At 48.2% G+C, this 21,967-nt stretch overlaps 1 protein-coding gene across 4 annotated transcripts; it reads left to right on the top strand.

Moving 5' to 3' along the window:
- The first annotated feature begins 340 nt into the window (after positions 1-340).
- Positions 341-21,967, top strand: TBCEL (tubulin folding cofactor E like). Of its 4 annotated transcripts, XM_083808700.1 has the most exons (9): positions 4,197-4,326; positions 5,172-5,242; positions 6,187-6,416; positions 6,558-6,697; positions 10,249-10,430; positions 11,513-11,769; positions 13,866-13,992; positions 14,448-14,564; positions 19,301-21,967. In XM_083808700.1, the coding sequence occupies exons 3-9, from the start codon at positions 6,332-6,334 to the stop codon at positions 19,617-19,619; spliced, it is 1,227 nt and encodes a 408-aa protein (XP_083664826.1). In that variant the 5' UTR covers positions 4,197-4,326; positions 5,172-5,242; positions 6,187-6,331; the 3' UTR covers positions 19,620-21,967. The 4 variants fall into 4 exon arrangements, with proteins under 4 accessions (XP_083664823.1, XP_083664825.1, XP_083664824.1 ...); XM_083808697.1 differs by lacking the exons at positions 5,172-5,242; positions 6,187-6,416 and adding an exon at positions 341-436 and having other exon boundaries at positions 4,177-4,326; XM_083808699.1 differs by lacking the exons at positions 5,172-5,242; positions 6,187-6,416 and adding an exon at positions 355-436 and having other exon boundaries at positions 4,180-4,326.

Raw genomic sequence — 21,967 nt, forward strand, 5'->3', positions numbered from 1 at the left:
TGTTTTATGCGCTGGAACGTGGTTCGTGGTTGTGCACTGGGACACGGTTTGTGTTTTATGCACTGGGACACGGTTTGTGTTTTATGCACTGGGATGCGGTTCGTGTTTATGCACCGGGATGTGGTTCGTGTTTTATACACTGGGACGTGCTTCTTGTTTATGTACTGGGATGTGATTTATGTTTACACACTGGAACGTGGGTTGTGTTTGTGTGTTTATGCCCAGCCCCACCGCCGAGCACACCCCGACGCCCCCTGCCCGCGCCGCGCCCCACCCGAAAACCAGGCCGCGCGGCGGGGACGGGCATCCCCGTTGCCATGGCAACCGCGGCCGCCCGGTGTCACGTGCCGGGGGGGGGGGGGAAGCGATATCACGTGATGTTTGGCTACCGCCGAGCTCCTTCCGGGTCGATGCGGGACGCGGCCGGCGGGCCTGGGTGAGCGGGGCCGGGCTGGGGGGGGAGGAAGAGGAGGAGGAGGAGGAAGGAAAGGAGGGGGGGGGAGGGAGGAGGAGGAGGAGGAGGCCGGGGTGAGCCCCCCCCCCGTGGGGTCCTTGTCCCCAGGCTCGGCTTCCTGCGGGGCTGCAGGGGCCGAGGCTCGTTTTGGGGCAGTTTCTGGCAGTTTTGGGGCCCGGCTGTCTCGCTGCGGTGGCCCAGGAGCCCCCCAGCCCTGCCTGCCTGCGGCCATCCCCGTCCAACAGCGCCTGGAAAATAAAGCCTTGGGGTGGTAGCTTGGGCTAAAGCGAAGTCTTGGGCTGCCTTCTGGGGGTGTTGGTGCTGGACGCGCGCTCCCCGTGCTCCGTTTCCCACCTGTGCGGACCTGTCAGCGTGCAGGGACGGCCTGGATGGCTACAGCCCATGCTGCTTCCACCCAATGTTTATATTCTCTTCCACAAACCCGCTCCCGAGGCGTTCAGGTGGCTCTGGAGCCTACAAACCCGCTCCCAGGTGGCTCTGGAGCCTACGAACCCGCTCCTGCATGGCTCTGGACAATGCCATTAACGTTATCGTTCTCTTCCAGGGGCTCTTGTGCTCCTGGTTGCTTTCCAGCCCTGCCACAGAGATATTTCTCGTGTCATCGCCCGGTGTCCTCCTTTCTCTTTACCCCCCCCAGTTGCAGAAGCCCGGTGGGTGTCCCTCGGATCTCCACCAGCTGTGTGCTCCTCTTCGCGGATGCTTGCAGTGTCGCTGGGGCCACAGCCTTCCAGCTGAGCTTAAACATAGTCAACAAAGACTTCTTGTCAACGTCTTCCAGAGACCGAGGACATCTCTTGCAGTCTCTGCCGTCACTTAGAAAACCCAGAGTTATTTTGGGACAGGAGCTGTTCTTGCACCATCAGTAGGACAGCGCTCAGGAATGGGCACCTTGCAAATTACCCTGCTCTGCTCTCGTGCAGGCAGCATTCGTGTGGAATGCGTCACGCTTTCCTTGCGTGTTCGTTGCTCTTAAGTAATGGTAGTGATTCAGAGAAGCCACGTGCGTGACGGGTTATTACGGTTAATGCGAAGTCTGACGAGGAGGGTAGTAGAAAACATAACTGCCCCTGACGTTATCATCTCCTGGCAATGGCATACTTGCAAAAGTAAAGCTTGAGAAAGACAATGTTTGTAATTCAGAGGTGCTAAACATGGCTGGCATTTGGGGTTTGTTTCAGTTCTGGAATATTTTCGTATTGCAGCTGAAAATGTGGTTATTTTTCTTCCCCTAGTTTGATGTCAGAGCGACTTTATCGCGTGGAATTCCCAGCTGGATGTTTGCTCAGCAGATAAGCAGGAGTGGAGGAGATAGAAAAGCTGCGTGAAGGACAGAAAGCTTTGTGCGTGGGGGAGTTCTCTGATTTTTGGCCCAGGAGGGCTGCATGTGTGCTTCGAAAGCAGCGGCTGTCTGTCCTACAATACTGAGCTGCAAAACCACTCTGGATTGAGGGCCTGTGAGCCTAAAGCCTTGGCTGGCCATGCAAATTGTGCCTGCCACGTGGTGTGGCTTGAAGTTAAATACCTTGTTCCTGACACAAACTTTGCTTTCAGGATTTCATTTTCAGTTGTAGCTTCACATTGACCAGGGGCAGGAAGCAGCAAGGTAAGGCTGAGCTGTCAGTTGGCCAAGCTGTTGAGGGCTAGAAAAGGTGTGCTTCTTTTAGATTAGGCAGCCTAATTCTTGCAGTTTGTGTTTATAGCGTGTGAACTGTGTATATTACATAAACGTTGTAAGAGATGTCTGTCAGCTTGCTTCTTATTATACCAAAGTATTTTGTGATGGGGGAATTCTAGGTGGTCTGACCATGAAGAAGTGAAGTAGAGCTGGTTAAGCAGGTGAGTCTCAGCAAGGGGAGCCTGAACCCTAGCTAAATCTTCTTTGTTTAAGATTTTATACCTGCCATTGCCAGTAATAAGTGTAAGGGAAAGTTGTAAGAGACAGAAATTGTAATCCAATGTTGGTTGCCAACGTCATTTTCAGCGTAGTTGTGGTGTCCCCCGTGCACACAAAGGTGAGGGTTTCTGGCAGGAGTCCTGCAGGTGCAGGTTTATGTACGTACCTACGTGAGCTGGGTTTTGCTGGTGTTCTCAAAATGTAGTTGTGCTGTACTTAGTGAAAACGTTGCTCCAAGTGTTTGCTGTTGGAAACCCGCAGTTGTTCCCTGCGAGTTTCTGCCCTGTGCTGTTCGAGCAGGCGGCTGTGGGTTTCTTCCCCGTGTCCGTGGGAGGTAGCAGGCCCAGCGTTGGAGTGCAAGACCTCTGTGAAATAAGGGGACACTGTGGCTCCCTTTCTTTTATGATGCCTCCTTTATTATCCAGAATAATCCAAAATGCCAAGCTCAGAGTGTGTGCAGGGAAGTAGGACAGATGAGCTTCGTTCCTGCTGGGGCACAACGGAGTGCCAGCCATCGCGGCGTCCTTGTGCCAAGTACGCTTCCAGCTGACGCTCGATATCTTTCTAGGCAGGTCAGCAGTCCCTGGTATCCCGAGTCCTTTTTCCTGTGCTGTTCCGTTCCGTGGCATGCGTAGATATGAAGGGCATCTTTATCTTCAAGATCCATTCAGCAGCTGCAAAACCGAGTTGGCAGAACTTACTGTTTGGGCTGGCCAAGTGATGTGCTGTGTGCGTGAGAGCCCCGTGTGACACAGCTGTTGTGGTCGAATTAGAAGCCCAGGTTTGCAAGCAGGGCGGAAGGACTGGAGTTCTTGGCAAATGTCAGAGGAGAAGTGATGCTGCTGCTTTTCAGGCCAGGACTTGGTTTGCATGAGGCATCGCTGTCAGTAAGGATGAGACCCCCGAGAGATCCTCAGTGATTTTACTCTCAGAGTCGAGTACTTCCATGACACCCCGCGGGCCAGCTGATGGAAGTCTTGCTAGCAGAGGCTGTTGCTCTGGGCTGTGTACTGCATTGGCCTGATTTTAAAAAAGCAAACCACAAGCTGCTTTGCCTAGTGTCTTTATAAACGAGTAAGGTGCTGTGGATCCTTTTTCTCTTTCCTTTTTTTCCCCATCCGAAAAGCTACGGCTGAAGCCATCACCTTCATTTGGTCTGCCTGGCTGAAAGGCGGGCGCCTCTGTGCTGAGGCCTCTCTGTGTCACTCAGGTGTAATCAGGGTGCATCACAATCAGTCAAAGCAAATGGCTGGGGTTAAGTATTAGTGCCCCAGTCAACAAAAGAGTCATTTTACATCAGGGTGTAAAGATCAAGCCATAACTTCAGCACGCAGCAATTAGGATCCCCAAAACTGATCTTGACTAGTGCGCCTGAGTTAGAGAGTAGGGAAGTGACAGGATGAAAATACTCTTTCAAGCAATCTCTTGCTTGAACATAAACAGCTCTTTGCTCTTTCCACATCCGTGCCATCCTGCAAGTGTTTGAGAATATATATAGGAAAATCTCAAAGTCCTCTTGTGAGACTCAGAAGTAAAATCTTTTGCAGCTTGGGGTCTGTTGTTATCTCTCTGTTTTTGTTTTTGTTTTTTTAATTCTTTTTTTTGCTTTTTCTTTTTTTGGTCTCCCCCCACAAGTAACATATCACTGTAATCTTAAATTTGAGGCCTGTTAGACTAACCTGCAGGTGAGAAGAATTAAGACGGATGACCCAGCTGGTCACTTTGTGTCCTGTGTTCCCAAAGACCGCTGTTGGAGGTGATGATCAGTTGCTGACTGTTTGTGTGCACTGTTTTCTCTCTTAACTAGAAGTCCAAGAAAGGAGCATGGACCAGCCCAGCGGAAGGAGTTTCATGCAAGTTCTTTGTGAGAAATACAGCCCTGAGAACTTCCCTTATCGTCGTGGTCCTGGGATGGGGGTGCATGTCCCCGCAACTCCACAGGGTTCACCTATGAAAGGTAGGAGCCTGTGGGGTTTCAGGTGGGATCAGTTTCTCAGTTGCTGTTGCTTATATTGAAAGGAGAATTGCCCTGAATTGCCTAGAAAAAAAATAAATCATGCTGTATTATAATGTGTTTGTTACTAGAGAGCTGAGAGACTGTATTCTAACAAAGACAAAGTGGATCTGGTGCCTGAGGTCCTACCACCTGCCTTGTCAGCACAGCAGAATCAGAATCTTTTTGATGAAAAATGGAAATAAGGCCTTGTGTAGCACCAAGTTTTGAGGGCTAGGCAGTCCCTGCTGTGCATTTTTTTCAGCCTAGTGATATTAACCGCTTTATTAGCGGCTGTAGCAACACGCATTTTGGCAGAGGTGGCTTAACAAATGCAAAAAACGTGATCCAGATGTGAGGTTACTCCATATTCTAGCAGTATCACGCGGCACCATCAGCTTGCATTGATGTCTGCAGGTACAGAGGGAGTCCAGTGCACACAGGACTGGATTTTATGTCAAGCCAAGTGATGAGCTGCAGAATATCCAGCAAGACTTTTTTTGTGACAAGTGGCTCAAGGGAATTTGTGGTTTGCTTTGGCTCTCTTCTCAGGGCATCAACTTATCTCTGAGACTGCTTTTGCTGACCTAGTGGAGAAATCCTCTCTCTCCTTTGCTTCTGACCTTACTGCCTGAAGGCACTTTCAGACAGATGTGTGTCTCAAGTGCTTTGCTGCTCATGTACGTCCTTCAGCCTTCAAGACTGCAGAATCTATGTTGCTATTTCACGTTCTTTGAACTGGATCAGTTTGACACCCTTTAGTCTTCCCTCCAGCTCTGACATTAACATTTGGTTCTCTGTTTGTCCAGATGACTCTGAGATGCCCATTTATCCCACCAACCTGCCGCTTCTTTGTTTAACCTCTTGCCCATGTTGAGTTGTAAGTCTAGTTTAATTTTCCGTCAGGTCAATTTGTATCATAACCAGCCCCAAAGGGGAAACCGGCCGTGGAAGTTAGCTGGGTGAAATGTACAGTAACTGAGTTTGACAGAGGAGAAAAAGGGGCCTGAGTTCAGCTGAGGATAAAACGTACAGCATGTCAGTCAAAATTAACACAAACAGAAAATCAGCCTGATGGAATATTCAGTCAGTGCCCTCTCCCATGTGCCAGCACACACCTACCTGGGTTGTTTAGATGGGGAAAACAAGGCACATGTTTATAAGTCTTAAAGTGTGATTGAGATGTGACCTGCAAGTACATCACAACTAGGTCCCGAAGTACAACACTCTCCTTTAAAAAAGCCTAATGCTAGTGAGCAAAATAAAACTGAAAACTCAGATCACTCCAATTATTGTCTGCTCTTAGAATCCCTTTCTGTTCATGTAGCTGTCAAGTATTAAAGGGAGAGAAAAAGGGCCATCTTTTTAGGAGAAAGCTGGTTGTTAAATTTTAGCAGATTTTGATACTCAACAGAGATGAGAGCGCTGTACTGTATGTGAAAGAGAGTAAACCTGATGACTTGCATTGCCTGAATTTGGATTTCTTGGGTTGACATGGTTTCCTGTGACAAATCCATACCTTTTTAGTTTGTCATGGTTTGGCCTTAGCAAATCAAGCTGTGACTGCGCTCTAAGTCCTCGTCTGCGAAATAACTCTAAGAATGTTTACCTGCATGAGGAGAGACTAAAGTGAAACTGAAGCAGAAACGTAAAAGGCAGAGCAGAGACCTAAGCTTTTCCAGGCTCTTCTAGATAGCTGAAAAGGAAGAGCTTAAAAAGAAATGTTTAAATATATCCTTGCCCAAAGTGGGCTGAGTACAGGAGGATACGGAAGTCTGACCCCGTGCAGCTAACAGTCCAGCTAGTTCTGTATCCTATCTGCAGCAGCAGGTGCCTGAGGAAGAGCATAAGTTCTGGCGAGAACTGATACGAGGCTGACTGTAAACTACAAAGGACTGGCCTGTCCCTGCTGCTCTGCTGTGGACAGAAATGCGTGTAGTAACTGAAGAGCATCACTCCTGCTGGTGGTATGGTGTGTTTGGATGCAAGAAGGCTTCCTGGTTTATGTCAGCCACTTGTCATAACATCCGTATTTATCCCAATTTCTCTTAAATGTATGTAAATTGTGGAATTTCTTGTTGTTTGCTGAATTTCACACTTATCTCGATTGCACTTGTTGAGGTGAAGGTGGTGTGATCAGTAACTAAGAAATGTGATGCTGACCATAGGGCATCGTTTCTTCTACCCTCTTTCAGATCGTCTCAACCTTCCAAGCGTGCTAGTACTGAACAGCTGTGGCATCACCTGTGCAGGAGATGAGAACGAAATCGCCGCCTTCTGTGCTCACGTGTCTGAATTAGATCTTTCTGACAATAAACTGGAAGACTGGCATGAGGTAAAATGGTTACATGTGCGTCTTTCTGAATAGCTTTGATGACTACTGTTAGGACTGCAAATGCATCACAGGTTATAGGAGTACTTCATTCATATAAAGGAGTTAAATTTCTGTTTATTTTGTGGGTTCTTTCTATCATCTATGAAGACGATGCTTATTTACTTTGACAACTACAGAGCCATAAGCTTGATGAATTTAATCCATTTGGGCACTTGACTCCATTTGCCTCATGACTTATGATCTTGGCCTGTGGGTGACAAATATATATTTTTTATCATGCAAAGCACTGGAGCTGGCATTTCAAAAGTCAAGAGGTTAGTGAGCAGTGCGGGTTTTTAACAGAGTAAGAACCAAGGAAGTCTGAGGAATGGGAGTTGGTTCCCAGCTTTGCCACTGATTCTGTGATGCTGGGCAAGGTATTTATTTATTCTCTCTCCTCTTTTGCTTTGGCATCTGCAAAACAGGTTTAATAACATTTATATCAAAGAACGTTTATGAAGCCTCATTAATTAATGCTAAATGCTGTTGTAAAATGCTCTGAAGTGCTTGGCTGGAATATGCTTGATAAATGCAATGTAACATGAGTAAAATAATCGCAGTCTGTTGTTCCTTATTGGCTTATGTTCTGCTTCTGTGTCAGTGTTTATCCTTTAAAATAAAGAATAGAAAAAAATGAAAAAATAGAAAAAAGGACAATAGAAAAAAATGAGAAATGGGGGAAAAAAAGGATGAGCAATGTAAAGTATCACAAGTTTCTGTCCTGTTAAGCTCCTGTGTCTTTAAATGGGTAGCAAACACAGTCTGCAGAAATGTTGCTGCTCTGACACAGAGGTTGCCAGAATTGGGGTAGAATCGTACAATATCCTCAGGTGGAAGGAGCCCACGGGGATCACTGAGTCCTACTCCTGGCTCCACACAGGGCCACCCAAAAATCAGACCATGTGTCTGAGAACCTTGTCCAAATGGTTCTTGAGCTCCGTCAGGCTCGAGGCCATGCCCACTGCCCTGGGAGCCTGTCCCAGTGCCCGACCACCTCTGGGTGCAGAACCTTTCCCTCACACCCAGCCTGACCCTCCCCTGTCCCAGCTCCACGCCGCTCCCTCGGGTTCTGTCGCTGTCCCCAGAGAGCAGAGCTCAGCGCCTGCCCCTCCGCTCCCCTCGTGAGGGAGCTGCAGGCCGCCATGAGGCCTCCCCTCAGCCTGGGCTCTGGGCTGAACAACCCAAGGGACCTCAGCTGCTCACCTTGCCCTCTGAGCCTTTCACCATCTTTGCTGACCTCCTTCAGACACTCTGTAATAGTTTTATGTCCCTGTTATCTTGTGCCAAAACTACAAGCAGTGAGGTTAGGCCGTGTGATAAGGTGCCTCCTGACTTGTTTTACTGTGACCCCCAAAAGCCTCCCACAGCAATGAGGTGCTGCTTCCCTGCTCCCTGTTCTGCCTCTCACCCTTGGTGTGGCTGGCCTTGTGTCCGGTGAGCAGCTGGGGTCACACACAAGCTGCATGCCTCGCACCCTGCCGTTTGTTCACTCTTCAGGCTGTCCCTGGACAGCACAAGTTGCTGGCTTCTGCACGAACTGCGGAAAAGCAGGAAATGAAAGGTTTTCCATGTTCTTTGGCCCCTTCCTCTGAGATGGGATTAGGTTTTCTTAGCCTGTCTCCAGCAGATAAATATCTAAGTGGCTCTTAAAAACTGCTGGTGATGGGGATTCCAGACCCCCAGGTAGCCTGTTCCCATGCTTAGCTAATAGCTTCATAGTCCAAACCACGTAACTTAAGTCTCCCATGCTGCAAATTAAGGCAATCGCTCGCTGCCCTGTGCTCAGCAGACACGGAGGAGCATTATGACACAGTTCCCTTCTTGACAGCCTTTTATACCCACAAAGGGTATAAACGCTTTCCTGTCTCCTTTTCCAATTTTAGGATAACGTTGAAAAAAATCCAGTTAGTCCTTCCTTTGTTTTCAGGCCATTTCTTTCTAAATCCTGTATTGTTTTTCTTGCTGTGATGTCCTTCCAGTTTGTCTACTTTGTTATTAAAGCATAGAGCCCAAAGCATGACCTCACCTGTGCTAAGGCTTCATTAGTGCAAAGCAAGGCAGGGTAATTGCCTCCAGCATCATGTACGTAATGCATGAATTAAAGCTTTGCAAGAGACAACTATTCTTTGCTAGCATCTGGGCCCTATTGTATGCCTGTGTGTCACGGTCTTCCCAAATCTCCTCCCATCCCAATCGCTTTGTGGAGTGGAGCTCTCTAGCCAGGTGTTTTGTGACCCCTAAGTATTTTCTCAGTGGATGCCTTTTCCCAACTCTGACTGTCCTTGAACTTCAATTCCATCTTCTGGCTTTCAGGAGGCTTTGCTTTGGCCTCTGGTCTTGTACTGCAACGTGACAGGAGCCCTCCCACCTTAGCATCATCCACAGATTAAGAAAACACACAGCGTTCAATTGTTGCCAACCGACAACATAACGAGCAGTATTCTGCTAGAGAATGCCCTCGGTATGTCTGCTAGTTCTGTACTGAACTTGTAATTGAGAGTGATATTCCAGGGGCTGTAAGTCCCCAGTTTGCCTATGTGACGGGCATGCAGAGGGCGGCAGACGCTGTTGTTCCATTAGGTGACTTGTCACTGAATCAGTTACCCAGCCGAGGAGGAAAATTAGATTGACGTGATGTGTTCTTTACAAATTGGTGCTGCCTGGCCGTTCTGGTCACTGAATCATTTTTAGGTGGCCACAAATAGATCATTTAAATAACCTCTTCTGGTATCTTTCTGGGTATTGGCAGTATCTAGGTCAGCACCTGTCCCTATCACACGATCCAGTATGTATCCTGCACTCCAGCTCCGTACCTCACTGCCTCTGGTTTTTCCTTTTCTGCATTTTTCTTCCTTACCTCTCTGCTACCGTGCCCGCAGGTACACGGCTATTACACGCAGAAAGTAGCCCCAAGCATTGGTACCTAACGTTTGGATTGATTGTAAGAAAGCTGCTGTTTTCAGGGTAATGGGATCAAATAAGGAATTCATCGTGTGTGTACAATGAGCTTCCATCTCTCACGGCGGGCAAAACAGTGAGAGCTGTGGCTAGTGGGGAGAAGTGGAAAGGTGAGTGGAAAGTGGAAAAGTGATCAGCGACGGCCACAAACTCAAGGGATGTGCCCGTGGCCCCCCTGCCAAAAGAGGGGTGCGGCAGCTTCCTGAGCTGCTGGCTCCTGTTGTGCGCTGCTGCTCGAGCGTGGTGCTCAGGTGAATTTTATGACCTCTCCCAAGAGACTTGCTGTCTCTTATCAAGCTGCTCAGAGAGTGTAATTAAATGAACTGTTGAGGTGAATGAGCAATTAACCAATCAATCTAGATCAGTGAATAGCTGGAGTATGAATTGCAGGTAGTTGTCCAAAAGCCTTATTTTCCTCCCCCATATAATTTCCTTGACTCGTGGTCATTCCAGAGGGTCTCCTTTTGGAAATGGGATATTATTGCTCGAGGTCCGATTACTGCCTGATACGCATTTCTTTCTTTCTCTTTTTTTTTTCTTCCCTCCCCACTTAGGTCAGTAAAATTGTGTCCAACGTTCCCCACTTGGAGTTTCTAAACTTGAGTTCCAACCCTCTCAGTTTGTCCGTTTTAGAGAGAAGGTGTGCTGGGTCTTTCGCTGGTGTTCGCAAGCTTGTGCTCAACAACAGCAAAGCTTCCTGGGAAACAGTCCACACAATCCTGCAGGAATTACCAGAGTAAGCACGGGGAGCTGGGCCTGGAAAGGGGCACTCACTGCACGCGGGTCGAGGCTGTTTTATCAAATCATGCGGAGAGGGGTGTGGGGAAGCAAGCGTGATCGCTAGAAGAAAACAGAATTTCTCTGGGAGCTTGGGAACGGGCCAGGGGAATGCTCTACAGCATCGTAAAATCTGAACTTTTGCGGTGCTGCAAAGCCCACCAAGGCTTCTCCTCCAAACCTAAAGACTGGTGTTGAGAGATGGCTAATGATGCCGACAATGGGGGAGGCGACACGCTTGCTTGTGAGTCACTGCCGACTGAATGGCGCAGCACATACCTGTACTAATAGCTTTTGAATGGGATGGAAATCCGAGGGTCTGGCCACTTGTCAAGTAATATTTCATCGTGCTTTGCTGTGCAAATGTGTTCGTTTCTGTGGTTTGGCCACGGTCCACCTTAGCAATGGCAGTCAGCTTCGCCAGACGTCCTCGGTGGCTTTAGCTTGATATCAGATTCCTCTTCTTACAGCTTTGTAAGGGGAGATGATGGCAGCAGTACATCCCCCGTGGCCAGCATACGCTTAGCTGGGATTAGGGGAGGCAGTTTAGTTGTCTGAAAAGTTAGTGGGACCTACTTTTTCTTTCTTAAATGGGAGTCTTTGGCAAAACCAGTGATGTGGGGACAAAGGATCAGCTATACGGTATAAAAGCACCTTTTAAAATTAAGTGGTGAGCACTGAGTGTAGGTACCAATCACTAATGGAGCTAGGTTGGTGGCTTGTTGGGCACAAATGTGGAACACCCTCCCAAACAATCTGTTACACAAATAATGCCAATAAAAGTATTTGGTGGGCCAGGGGGACACGTAGAGCTATTTTTCATCTGCGGAGGAAGCTTACAGATAGGAGCAGAACAGAGATGTAGTTGAAATGCTCCATTTGGAGAGCTCAGAGGTCCTCTCTGCCCCGAGTTTTCAGGTCACGTAGGAGCCATTAAAGAAAGTTGTGTTAAAATCACACGTGCATGTCCCGCTACCTGAGATGATAATCATTTCAGAAGGTATGCTGAGATGGTGATATGATCCTTCTTCCCCTTTGCAGCTTGGAGGAGCTCTTCCTGTGCCTTAATGACTATGAAACAGTGTCTTGTTCTCCGGTTTGCTGTCAGTCCCTCAAATTACTCCACATAACTGACAATAATCTTCAAGACTGGACTGAAATTCGAAAATTGGGGATTATGTTTCCATCACTGGACACACTTATTCTGGCTAACAACAACCTCACGACCATTGAAGAGACGGAAGATTCCCTAGCGAGGCTGTTCCCCAACTTGCGATCCATCAATTTGCACAAATCGGGTGAGTGCCTTGAGCCAGTATGCTTTTTGTTCTCGGTGGAAGTGATGGCAGATCAGGATATTTCCTCCCAAGTAGGTGAAAAACACAGTCGGTGCTGATTGAAGTGCATGGGTCTGTTGCTGTAGCCGAGATGAAAATACACGGTTACCTTCGGCCCGGTCTACCCTGGCAGGTGCACTGAAGTGCACTGACCTGAGGAATGCAGCGTTAGGAAAGGAAAACAGGCAAGAAATCCATTTGCTCATTTCTGTTGGCTTTACCTGCTGCTTTTGGTAGTTAGTCATTACCTAAACGATGAGTCAGAGCAAGGTGGGCTGGTAGTTATTCGAACTGAGCTGGCAAAAGGCTTTTTTCGTTAGTAGTTTCCTTCCATTTCCTGTCCCTGCCCCAGGAGATTCCGGCTGGAGGAATGATAAATAAGTGCCCGACGGTGCAGTGGATGAGAGAATCCCATTTGCTGTTCAATCCGTGTTTTATCTTGGGTGAACTGAGCACACATGTAGGTACATGACACGTAAGGACCAAGCGTACAGCAGCCAAAGCTGTCCGTCAGCCGTGCTCAGTTATTGGAAGCTCACCGCAAGTTGTGCTTGAGGTTACTTGACACTTCAGCCGCACAGATATTCCAGCTGATACTCCAGAAAGAGAAAAAGCAATTGGTGTATTGAGCAGTGCGCCCTGTGCTCGGACAGAGGAAGCTGCATCAGAGCTGTGATACACTTGTGAGATGGCACGTACACCACAAGTTCTGCTGCAGAAGTACTGAATGCATCATCACCTTTTGTTCTCTACAGCTTTATATGCAGTGCAACTGACAGTTAAGTGTTCACCTAGGTAGAAAGTACTTTGTTAGCGTGCTCTGCAATGTAAGCATCAAAGAATCCATATAAAAAAGGCTTAAAGCTAACCAAAGGAAGAAAAGCTTGTTAAGCTGGATTTGAAAGCACCGTGTCACTGAGGAGCAAGTGCTCCCATGATAAGTAGTTTTGCAATTTCGATGCCAGGTCTTTAAGAACTCGGGGTTCTGCATTGCATTTTGGTGGTTTGGGAATTGTAAGTTGAGTAGAGACCAGAAACAACAAAGCAGAGAATAATCTGGAGTACAGAGAGGTCCTGAGCAGCGATCGTTTTAAAATTGTCTCAGCAACCGAGGAAGCAACCTAAGTAACTGAATGAAAACATTTAACGGTGATCAGAAAGACATCAGATGGCAAGTTAGTGGATGTGAAAGCGCTACAAAACAAGTTAGTGCACCAAGTATCGATGCATTTGCTTTTGGACACCTCCCTTTTGTTATTCTTCGCTCCTTGAAATAGCATAAAGGACGTTGGTACAGATGCTGATTGAGTATTTGTTATTTCTGCCTGTGTGTGCATTTTCTTACAGAAAGCTGCAGCACTCCAAAATTCTGTCATCTGAAACACAAAAGGATATGCCCTCTTGAAACTGGCACCTCTTAGCAGACCCTTTTAGCTTAGTGGAGATCAGGAATGAGCTAACGATAATGTTTTTTTTTACTGACGTTGTAGCAGAACAGGGTCACAAAGGGATGAGGAGATTTTCCTGTTGGCGACATCAGTTTCTCCTTCAGATGTGGCCATTTCTCTGCAGTAGCTTTGTCCCACCTACAAGAGCTCTGTGGCTGATAAGAATTTTTCTTTCTGCTCTGAGAAGAGCTCCTTCTTCTGAGCTGCTCTGTGATGCGCGGTTTGGGCTTGAGTTTAGCATTTTCTGACAGGCTTCTCTTAAATGAGACCTCTGCTTTTTTTTTAAGCCAAAAGGTCGAGTGGCTCTTTTTTGGCATTTTCTTTACTGTGTGGATGAAGCTGGATGGTGTGTAAAAGCTAAGCTCCCAAGTCACCCATACAGATCATCTATCCAGGCTTATACAGCAGCAGGAGAGAATTTAAACTACTGCATCTTGCAAGCAAATGAAGGAGGTCTTTTTGCTCACGACAAACTGAAAACCTGACTTCTCAAAGAAACTTCAGTTGACAATTGCCTGTAACATATGTTGTTTGTTTGTGTCTGATAGTCTCGGATACATAATTCATTACCTCTGAGTGTTTAAGCAAAACTTCTTCTCTTCCAAGCAGGTCTGCATTGCTGGGAAGACATCGACAAGTTAAATTCTTTTCCCAAGCTCGAGGAAGTGAAATTACTAGGAATTCCTTTGCTGCAGTCCTACACCACCGAGGAACGCAGGAAGCTGCTAATAGCCAGGTCTGTTGTTTGTTTATTCCGCTCCAAGACGTGTTTCATGACAATGAGTGGCTGGGAGCTGCTAATTGGAGGAAGAGGCTGTTAGGAGATGGGTTTCTGTATGAAATCACCACTCAGAAAGACTGGAGCTGTTTTGTGCTGTTTCAGAAAGAAAGAGAGGAATGGAAATACGTAGCGTAACTTCTCAACTTCCCAGAGGAGGTTTTGACTCTCATGCATACATGTACACATCATACATTCATGTGGTGAAATGGAAATGGTAATGCTTGGTTCTGGACGTGCTTGGAAGCTGCATGGGATTCACCCTCTCTCCCTCTGGAGGGAGACAAGGCTATGTGGCAGGATTCTCCTGATGTTAACATTGCAGCACATAGCTTTTGGGGGAGACTGTCCTGTTGGTCACCCTGTCTGGGTTTCCCGTCTTTCTGACTGTATTTCTCGGTGTCTGCAAGCAGGTTGCCGTCTATCGTCAAGCTCAATGGGAGCATTGTTGCAGATGGGGAGCGAGAGGACTCGGAGCGATTCTTTATCCGATATTACATGGAGTTCCCAGAGGAGGAAGTCCCATTCAGGTACGAATTCGTTGTCTTGGAATGGAGAACGGGGGAGAAAAGGCAGCGAGGCAAAAGGGAAGGTGACCAAGCAGTTGATGTTACATGGGAAATCTGGGCTAGCTGGCCCATGAAAAAAACATCTCTCACACCCTTCCCGTCTTGCCCTCCTTCTGTTTTAGTTAATGCCGTGACATTAGAGTGTTGTCTGATGACTTGTAGAATCACTTCTGCGTGAAATTCAGTCTTAAAGTGTCCACATCAAGTGCCATTAAACAACATGACTGTTCACTTCATGATCTTCATTACTTCCTGGCCTCCCAGTGGCTAGCTTCATAACCCACCTGTGTTTGGGAGTCCCCAAAAGCCAGTTCAGATCATGCTCTCCGGTGCCAGGCCAGGGCATGTAATTCTCTTGACCATCTGGTGTGTGGAATAAGGCTGGCAATGGGAAGCTGTCCCCTCACTTTGAAGCTTGCAAATCACAAGTCTGATGGTTTTTCCTTGCCAAAAAGTATGCCCAATGACCTGTTAATCTTAGTAAACTAATGAACTTTGACAGCTGCTGTTCAGGCAGTATCTGCACCAGCATCTACTTACTGCTTCTTAATGGGCTGAGGAAGGATCGTGGAGCGTCAAGCCACTGCCTTTATGTGCCTTTTGCCCTAGGACCCCCATGTGCTTTTCGAACAGTGAAGCTTCAGAGCCCTTTCTTTACAGAAAGAGGGCAGGACAAGAGTGTGGGTGTGTGTGCGTGAGCTGGCAGGGGACAGACAGAGGTAGGAACGAAGTGAGGAGGAGAAGTTTGAAGGTGTGGCTGGGTAGGAATGGCAAAGATGTGACAGGAATGTGTTTGGTGTTTACACTGATCAGTCAGTGTTTCTCTTAGCTTAACTCCTAGGTAAACCTGCCTCTTGTTTTTTGGAAGAGCTGTGTATGTGACCTGCCAGTACAGCGAGGGCATCAGAAGGCTGGAATGGGGAATTGAGGGCGCGACGGTCTGTACGAATACTAACAGGTCCAGCAATTGTAGTATTTGCTGAAGGCGTACTGGGGTCAGTTCTGAGGCGAAGGGTACTAATGTAGTCAGGGAGACAAGACAGCCGGAGATCCCTCCTGGGCCTTGTTCTGAGGACAAGTCCTGGCTTGTAATTTTAGAAGCTCCTGAAGCGGAAAAAAATGAAACAACGGTTGGAAGGGCTAGCAGCACAGGCAGAAAATGCTGGGGAGAGGGAGGGGAAGGGGGGAGGCAGGGACTGTGAGCTTGTGGCACTGTTACTAGAATGGATTCTTTTCAGTAACATCTTATTTCTAAGAAAAATGGTTTCTGTCTCAGTGTTCATGGCTCCAGAAGGAGAGAAAGCCGGGCAGGCGAGCCCAATGGCCGCAGCTGAGTCCCGATCTTTGGCAGACAGGGCTCCGGGTGACTTGGAAAGGCAGCTGGGGGAAGGCAAAGCAGCACCTCGCGCTGGTGTTTTCAGTTACAGACGAGGAGAGAAACTAAAGAGCAAGCAGCCCTTTGATCCTGGTGGGACGGGCGTGCTGCCCTGAGCTCACAAGGGTTTGAGCAGGAGAGGGAAGGTAAATACATAGCTGGTAGGCTTGGATGGTGTGCCTGCTTGTTGCTCTGGGCTTTTGTCTCTAGGCGTTGCAGTGATGGGTGCCTTGCATGTCCAGGAGCAATATATTGTGGAGAAGGATGGGCTGTGTGTGCCCATGGGCTGTGTGCCCGTGTAGTTACCCAGTACCACGCGCGGCTGGGTGCTTAGCATAGTCTGGCCAGGTAAGAAATCAGTAATATCTCACCCATCCCATGAAGCTGGGCTGATCTTGACCAACAAGCTGTATGCTCTTACAGTAAGATACAGAAGAATTACTTCTGCCTCTGATTCCTTAACCTTTAAGCACTGTTACTGTCCTTTTCTCAGTCAATGGCCTCTTTGTCTGAATCCCTTCAACTGTGCAGCGTATCTAAGAGACTTGTGCGGCCACTGAAGGGGGTTATTCTCTTCTGGAGGAATTGTGTGCCACTACGGAGTATTCTCTAATGAGGCTGCAGATGGCTGAGAGTGTCCCCAGTGCCGAGGGCCGGGTTCAGTTCCTGGCCCCGTGCACAGCAGCCCTAACAGGACCAGCAAGCTGGCAGCGGGATTTTGCACGTGCGTGTGTTTTGCTAAAGCTTCCTCCGCTTTGCTCCAGCTCTAGTGTGGTCTCTCAAGGTGGTTTGTAATTAGAATCGAATCAGGACACACGCACGTTGCTGCTGGGAGCACGGCATCTGCATTGCAGTGCTGCCTCAAGCGGAGGAAGGCGACACACTGGTGCTTGGAAAACACGTAAGTGAAGCAGCCCCCCTCAAGACTATCGAGCCATAACGTGCGACAAACAAACAGCGTGCTCTGTCACGGCAAACCTCCCTGGTCGGGTTGCGTCTTTTCATGGGCTACAGCTCGAAGGGATCGGGGAAAAAGAGTGAGATGGGCAGGAATAATCCTCTCTGGGTGACGTGGGTTAGGGAGGAGCGCTGAGCCTACAATCCGATATTGGCCGGCTTCTTGAGTGACGTCTTTGTGTCTGTGGGCTTTTAATGAGCCCTCGGCGTGTCTGGTCCGCTGTTTATCTGCAGAATATCAGAGGCACTTTTAGTCAGGCTCAGTTCTCCAGCATCCTCTTCTCTGGCAGCCAGCGTCTGTCAGGCTGCGAGGGCGATTACAGAAGTCTCCAGGGTGCCTATTACCGGGGTACGAGGGAACCAAATGAGCAGCGTGCCTTTGTCCTTATTGATTTGAGGGGTTCCAGTCTTTCAGACTCCCAACTTTCTTTACAGACTGCAGTTAGTGGACAAGGAGCAGGCTGCAAAGCTTGCTCTGCTTTTCTTCAATGTGAGAAAATAGCAGACAACTTTGCCTGGTCCTCTGCATATTTACAGCACAGGTTTGTGTAATCGTAGCCCATTCTTCTCCCTCTCAGCCTGCTGGAGGTTTGTATCTCTCTCTATTCTCCCCACCATCAGCCTCGTTTGCTTTTAGCCTGTGTTTCAGGGAATTGCTGGGAACTTAGAGCCCTTACAGCAGTGAGCCCTTGCAGTCCTGCAGACTCGCTGTCCCTGCCTCGCCGTGCAGCTGCTGTTTCGGATAACGCACGAATTGCAGCAGCACTACAGTCAGCACGTCAGCCAGTTCACAACGTGTGGAGTCGGTGAGAGTTTCAGGGACATCCCAAAACAGGCTGAGGGCAGCAAGGGGAGGCTTGCTCCCTTCCCCATCTCCTGTTGGCTGTTGCTGCTGGCTGCGTCCTTCTGGAGGTGGCAGAAGCAGCACCGCGATGAAGCCCTTCCCCTCGGTGACACATCAGCCAGTGCTTGTGCTCACTGTGGGCATAGCCAGCAGGTAGAGTACGGGGAGTGCGTTCTCCTCTCTGCACTAATGGCTCTTCTAAATCAGCCTGATCCTATCAGCCAGGTGACTGTGAGAGCAGGGCAGCAGCCTGCGTTCGGACACTCAGCCTCGGCGGAGGCTCGGTGTGGCTGTGAGACGAGGGAAATCCTAGTGCCTCGAGGCCCTTACCTCACTCCCCGGCAGACAGAGGGGCTGCTGTTCTGCAGGAACATTCCTGCCTCGAGCAGGACTCCCTGGGGTCGCCCGTCCTGCCAGGTCCCGTCATCTCTTGACAGGGGCACTGACACAGCACCGATCACATTCGGCTCAGGCTCGGGTCGGGAACAAAAAGCTTTCTGTACGGCACGTAGTGGAGGGCCTCTGAAACGTTACCTTTCTCTGCAGCTCTCGGTCTTTGTCATTTCTATTACATTGTGGGTTGTGTTGCCTTTTTGCCCTTTTCCCAGCCAGGCAGGAGAGGTGCTGCATCCCCGAAGGGAGCTCTACCTGCTGAAGGCAGCAGAAGGGTTAGAGAGGCTTTCCATTCAGGGGATGGCTCCCCGGGCTGGACCTTGGAGCCATTGCAGCTCTGCCAGTAAAATTCCCGTGTCATTTCAGAGCACACTTAAAAGACCAGTTGGCAAGAAGTCCCCCATTTGTTCCCCATCAGCTTCCAAACCATGCAGGGGCTCACCTTTATCCAGCAATCTTGTTGTTCCCTTACTCAGTGGAGTGTAACGTTTGGGACCTAGCTGTCCTCTTGGAAAATGGCAGGAATTTCTGACTATCAGGCCGGGCCATGAAGCCACAGGTCCTGGGAATCTCAGCTGAGGGCTGTGTCACTTGTGGTACCGCTCGCTTGGTTATGGCACCCCTTAGGGAAGTGTTTTCACTGCAGCAGGACATGCAGAGTCTTGCGAGTGTTGCGTCCTCTCGTCCTTGCCAATCCCACTGTAGTCACGGTTGGTGTGTCCGAAACTGTAGGAGCCCAGCAGGGAGCATTGCTGTGAAGTTTTCCTTATAGAACTATTTTGAGACCGGTCAGCTTGAGTGTCTCGCTTGGTGCCGCAGCGCACCTGGGGACTGCGAGACAAAGTGGCTGGACTGGATGGGCTTTCTGCTTTGTATTTTCTCCTGTTCAGCGTCTTGCTTGAGAAATACTGTGTGCTCTGTGAAGTGTCATGCTAGCTGAAGAGAAAACAGGCTCCTACCAAGCCAGATTTATTCCTAATGGATGTCTGTCTAGGTTGTCTGACTTGAACGGGGATGAACGTTGCTTCGTGTGATGAAAATACTGCTCCCTAAAGTATCAGAGGGACTATGTATATGAGGGACTGTACAATTCTGGACTTGTTTTTTTTTTCTTTTTTTTTTCCTCAGGTATCACGAGCTGGTCACGAAGTACGGAAAGCTGGAGCCTTTGGCAGTCGTGGATCTTCGGCCGCAGAGCAGCGCGAAGGTGGAGGTGCACTTCCAGGACAAAGTAGAAGAGATGTCGATCCGTCTCGATCAGACTGTGGCAGAATTGAAGAAGCACTTAAAAACTGTGGTGCAGTTGTCAACAAGCAACATGCTGCTCTTCTACTTGGACCAGGAAGCTCCCTTTGGTCCCGAGGAGATGAAATACAGCTCACGAGCGCTGCATTCCTACGGCATTCGGGATGGGGATAAAATTTATGTGGAGCCCAGAATGAAATAGCCTCTTTTGACCTTGTGCGTGCGTGTATGTGCACGCACGTACCCCACACGCCCACACACATGCATTTAAGGAGTTTTTTGCAAGGTTTTTATTTCAGTCGGTTGGTTGAGGTTTGGTTGTGTTTCTATAGCAGGTAATGTCTTAGCCCAGAGAGAGCGCCCTGATCTGAGAACCATGCCCGCCATCCACTGCAGGTGACCTTGAGGTGACAATTGACTTCCGTGCGTGTGTTTCAGTGTGTGCAATACCTTGAAGGTTTCTTTGATGCTCCGGTATACTCGTGATCTGGCATGAATGGTCAGTTGCTCAAGCTAAAGAATGCTAGGGCCCGTAAGGGTGAGGGTAGCTCGGTGCAGAACTTGACCTGTTTATTTTTTCTTTTTCTAAAAAAAGACTTAATTTTTTTTTTGGCCGAGCTATCCAACTGCAGCTTGAGCAAGTTGAAGAATTTTATTTTCTTTCTGGGTGCTGTCTCTTAACCTTTTGTCACGCTCAAGTTCCCTGAAAAGATCTAAAACAGTATTCAGTTTGAATCAGAGCTCAGGTATTCAGCACGTCCACTTAGCTCCACTGCTTGCTATGAGTGTGCAAGGTGGGGGAAAGAAGGAGACCCTGTTAGAAAGAAATGATTTCTGTTGAAAACGCATGCTTTATATCCTGGCCGTCCTATTCTGGGTGTTGAGAAGAAGGTTTGCTTTCTGTAACCATGGCACATAGTGTCTGCAACCTGTAGCGCTGGCAGCCTGGGGGCAAAGGCAGCCCGGCCGTGTAATTTGGGAAGTGAATTTTGGAAGGTGGTGGATTGGCATTGCGTTCGTTGGAGATGCTCCTAGGGTAACAGGTCAGAAAGGTGTTGAAGGGCACATTCCCCAGTTGGCTAGGAAACATCCCCAAGATGCTGAAAGATCTTCCAGTAAGCACTTAACCTTGCACCAGTTTGTACTGAGAGTGGAATGGCTAAAATTGCTCTCCTGGGAGAGAGCAAGGCTAGAGTTGAAGTTTGTTTGTTGATGTTGCACCAGAAATGAAACCTGGCACTTTCCCTGGGGACCCCTGGCTGTGGGGTCCCTCTTTAGGGTCCAAACTAGCAGAATGTGTTGACTCGGATCAGTTTCTTAGACGGTGAGTCCAAAAGCACCTATAGTCACGTTTATTGTAAAGCAGGTGTTCACTCTGTCAGCCTCCCCCACATGCACCTCGTAGGCATTGTGTGCTGCTGCTTGAATTAGCCCCCTGTTCCTGCTGCAGAGCAGATTCCCTTTCCCGTGCGATGAAACCCTCACTCCTTGATATCTCTTGTAAATCAGACAGCCGTTTCACTCAACTGTGTCCTCCCTCGTTCCTCTGTCATCCTGACAAGTTGAAGACTCTTCACGTTGCCTAGTTATAAGAACTGCATAAAAGTTTTTGAAGCTGTGCAGTGAGGGCTCTTGTTACACACGAACTTCTGACCTTGATTTTGAAATGCTTCCTGTCCCCACGTGCACTTTCTTTCCCGAGATGCTTTTGTCCTTGCCACTGAGCTCCTTTATAGTCTCGGAGCTGTGTATTTCTCTTAATATTTTACCTAGTTTGTGGGGTGGGGTAGAATGGGGATAAACCATTATAACATAACCTTCAGGTTCAGGATGTAGGGACCGTTGAGAGGGGAGTAGTTCTGCATCCACAGTAATGATTAAAAATGGGAAGGATTTAAGAAAATAAATTACTTGTGCCTCATCCCACGGCCAAAACCATCAATTTCCTGGCACCGTTGAGACGAGCAATAGGAGATGGAGCAAGAGCTGCCGTAGGTAGCATAGAGGCCGCAGCCCATAGCTGTGGAGCCGTGTACCCGTAAAATAAACGAGCAGGGAGATGGCGGCAGTGTAACATAAGATGACGCTTTTATAAGCTAGAGCTTTACTGAAGATGTATTTTCCATTTGGGCAGTGAAAGGCATTTGCTGCCTTATAGCCGAACTCTTAAGCCAACACTTCTGTATGATATATACATAGATACGCATAGGAAAAGTTGTGTTTAATAAGATATTTTGTTATAAAACAAAGTTTTATGAAGATATGGTTGTTTAATATTAGAAGCCTATTTCTCCCGTTGACCTCCCGTTTAAGTACGTTATCCATCAGTCGCTGCATCGTCTGAGTTAAGCGACCAACGCAGATGGAAAGGAATCTCTGATCTAATTCCATAGAGCAGTAATTGCCTGTGTGGGTATATTTATGACATTGTAACTGGTATTAATGAGATGCTGTAATTATTGACCAACTTCCTCAGCACAATTAAATGTCTCGGTTGCAGAGAAGGAAATAAACAAAGTCCATTAAAGAATTGAATGGGATTTTAAAGAA

Source organism: Anser anser (genome assembly GCF_964211835.1).
Source record: "Anser anser genome assembly, chromosome: 22".
Taxonomy (NCBI): domain Eukaryota; kingdom Metazoa; phylum Chordata; class Aves; order Anseriformes; family Anatidae; genus Anser; species Anser anser.

What these genes read in the sequence shown, in the direction of transcription:
- TBCEL (XM_083808697.1), top strand. Translation starts at nt 4,194, where the DNA reads ATGGACCAGCCCAGCGGAAGGAGTTTCATGCAAGTTCTTTGTGAGAAA. An exon ending in CATCAATTTGCACAAATCGG is followed by an intron (nt 11,770 to 13,865) that starts GTGAGTGCCTTG and finishes TCTTCCAAGCAG; the next exon opens with GTCTGCATTGCTGGGAAGAC. An exon ending in AGGAAGCTGCTAATAGCCAG is followed by an intron (nt 13,993 to 14,447) that starts GTCTGTTGTTTG and finishes GTCTGCAAGCAG; the next exon opens with GTTGCCGTCTATCGTCAAGC.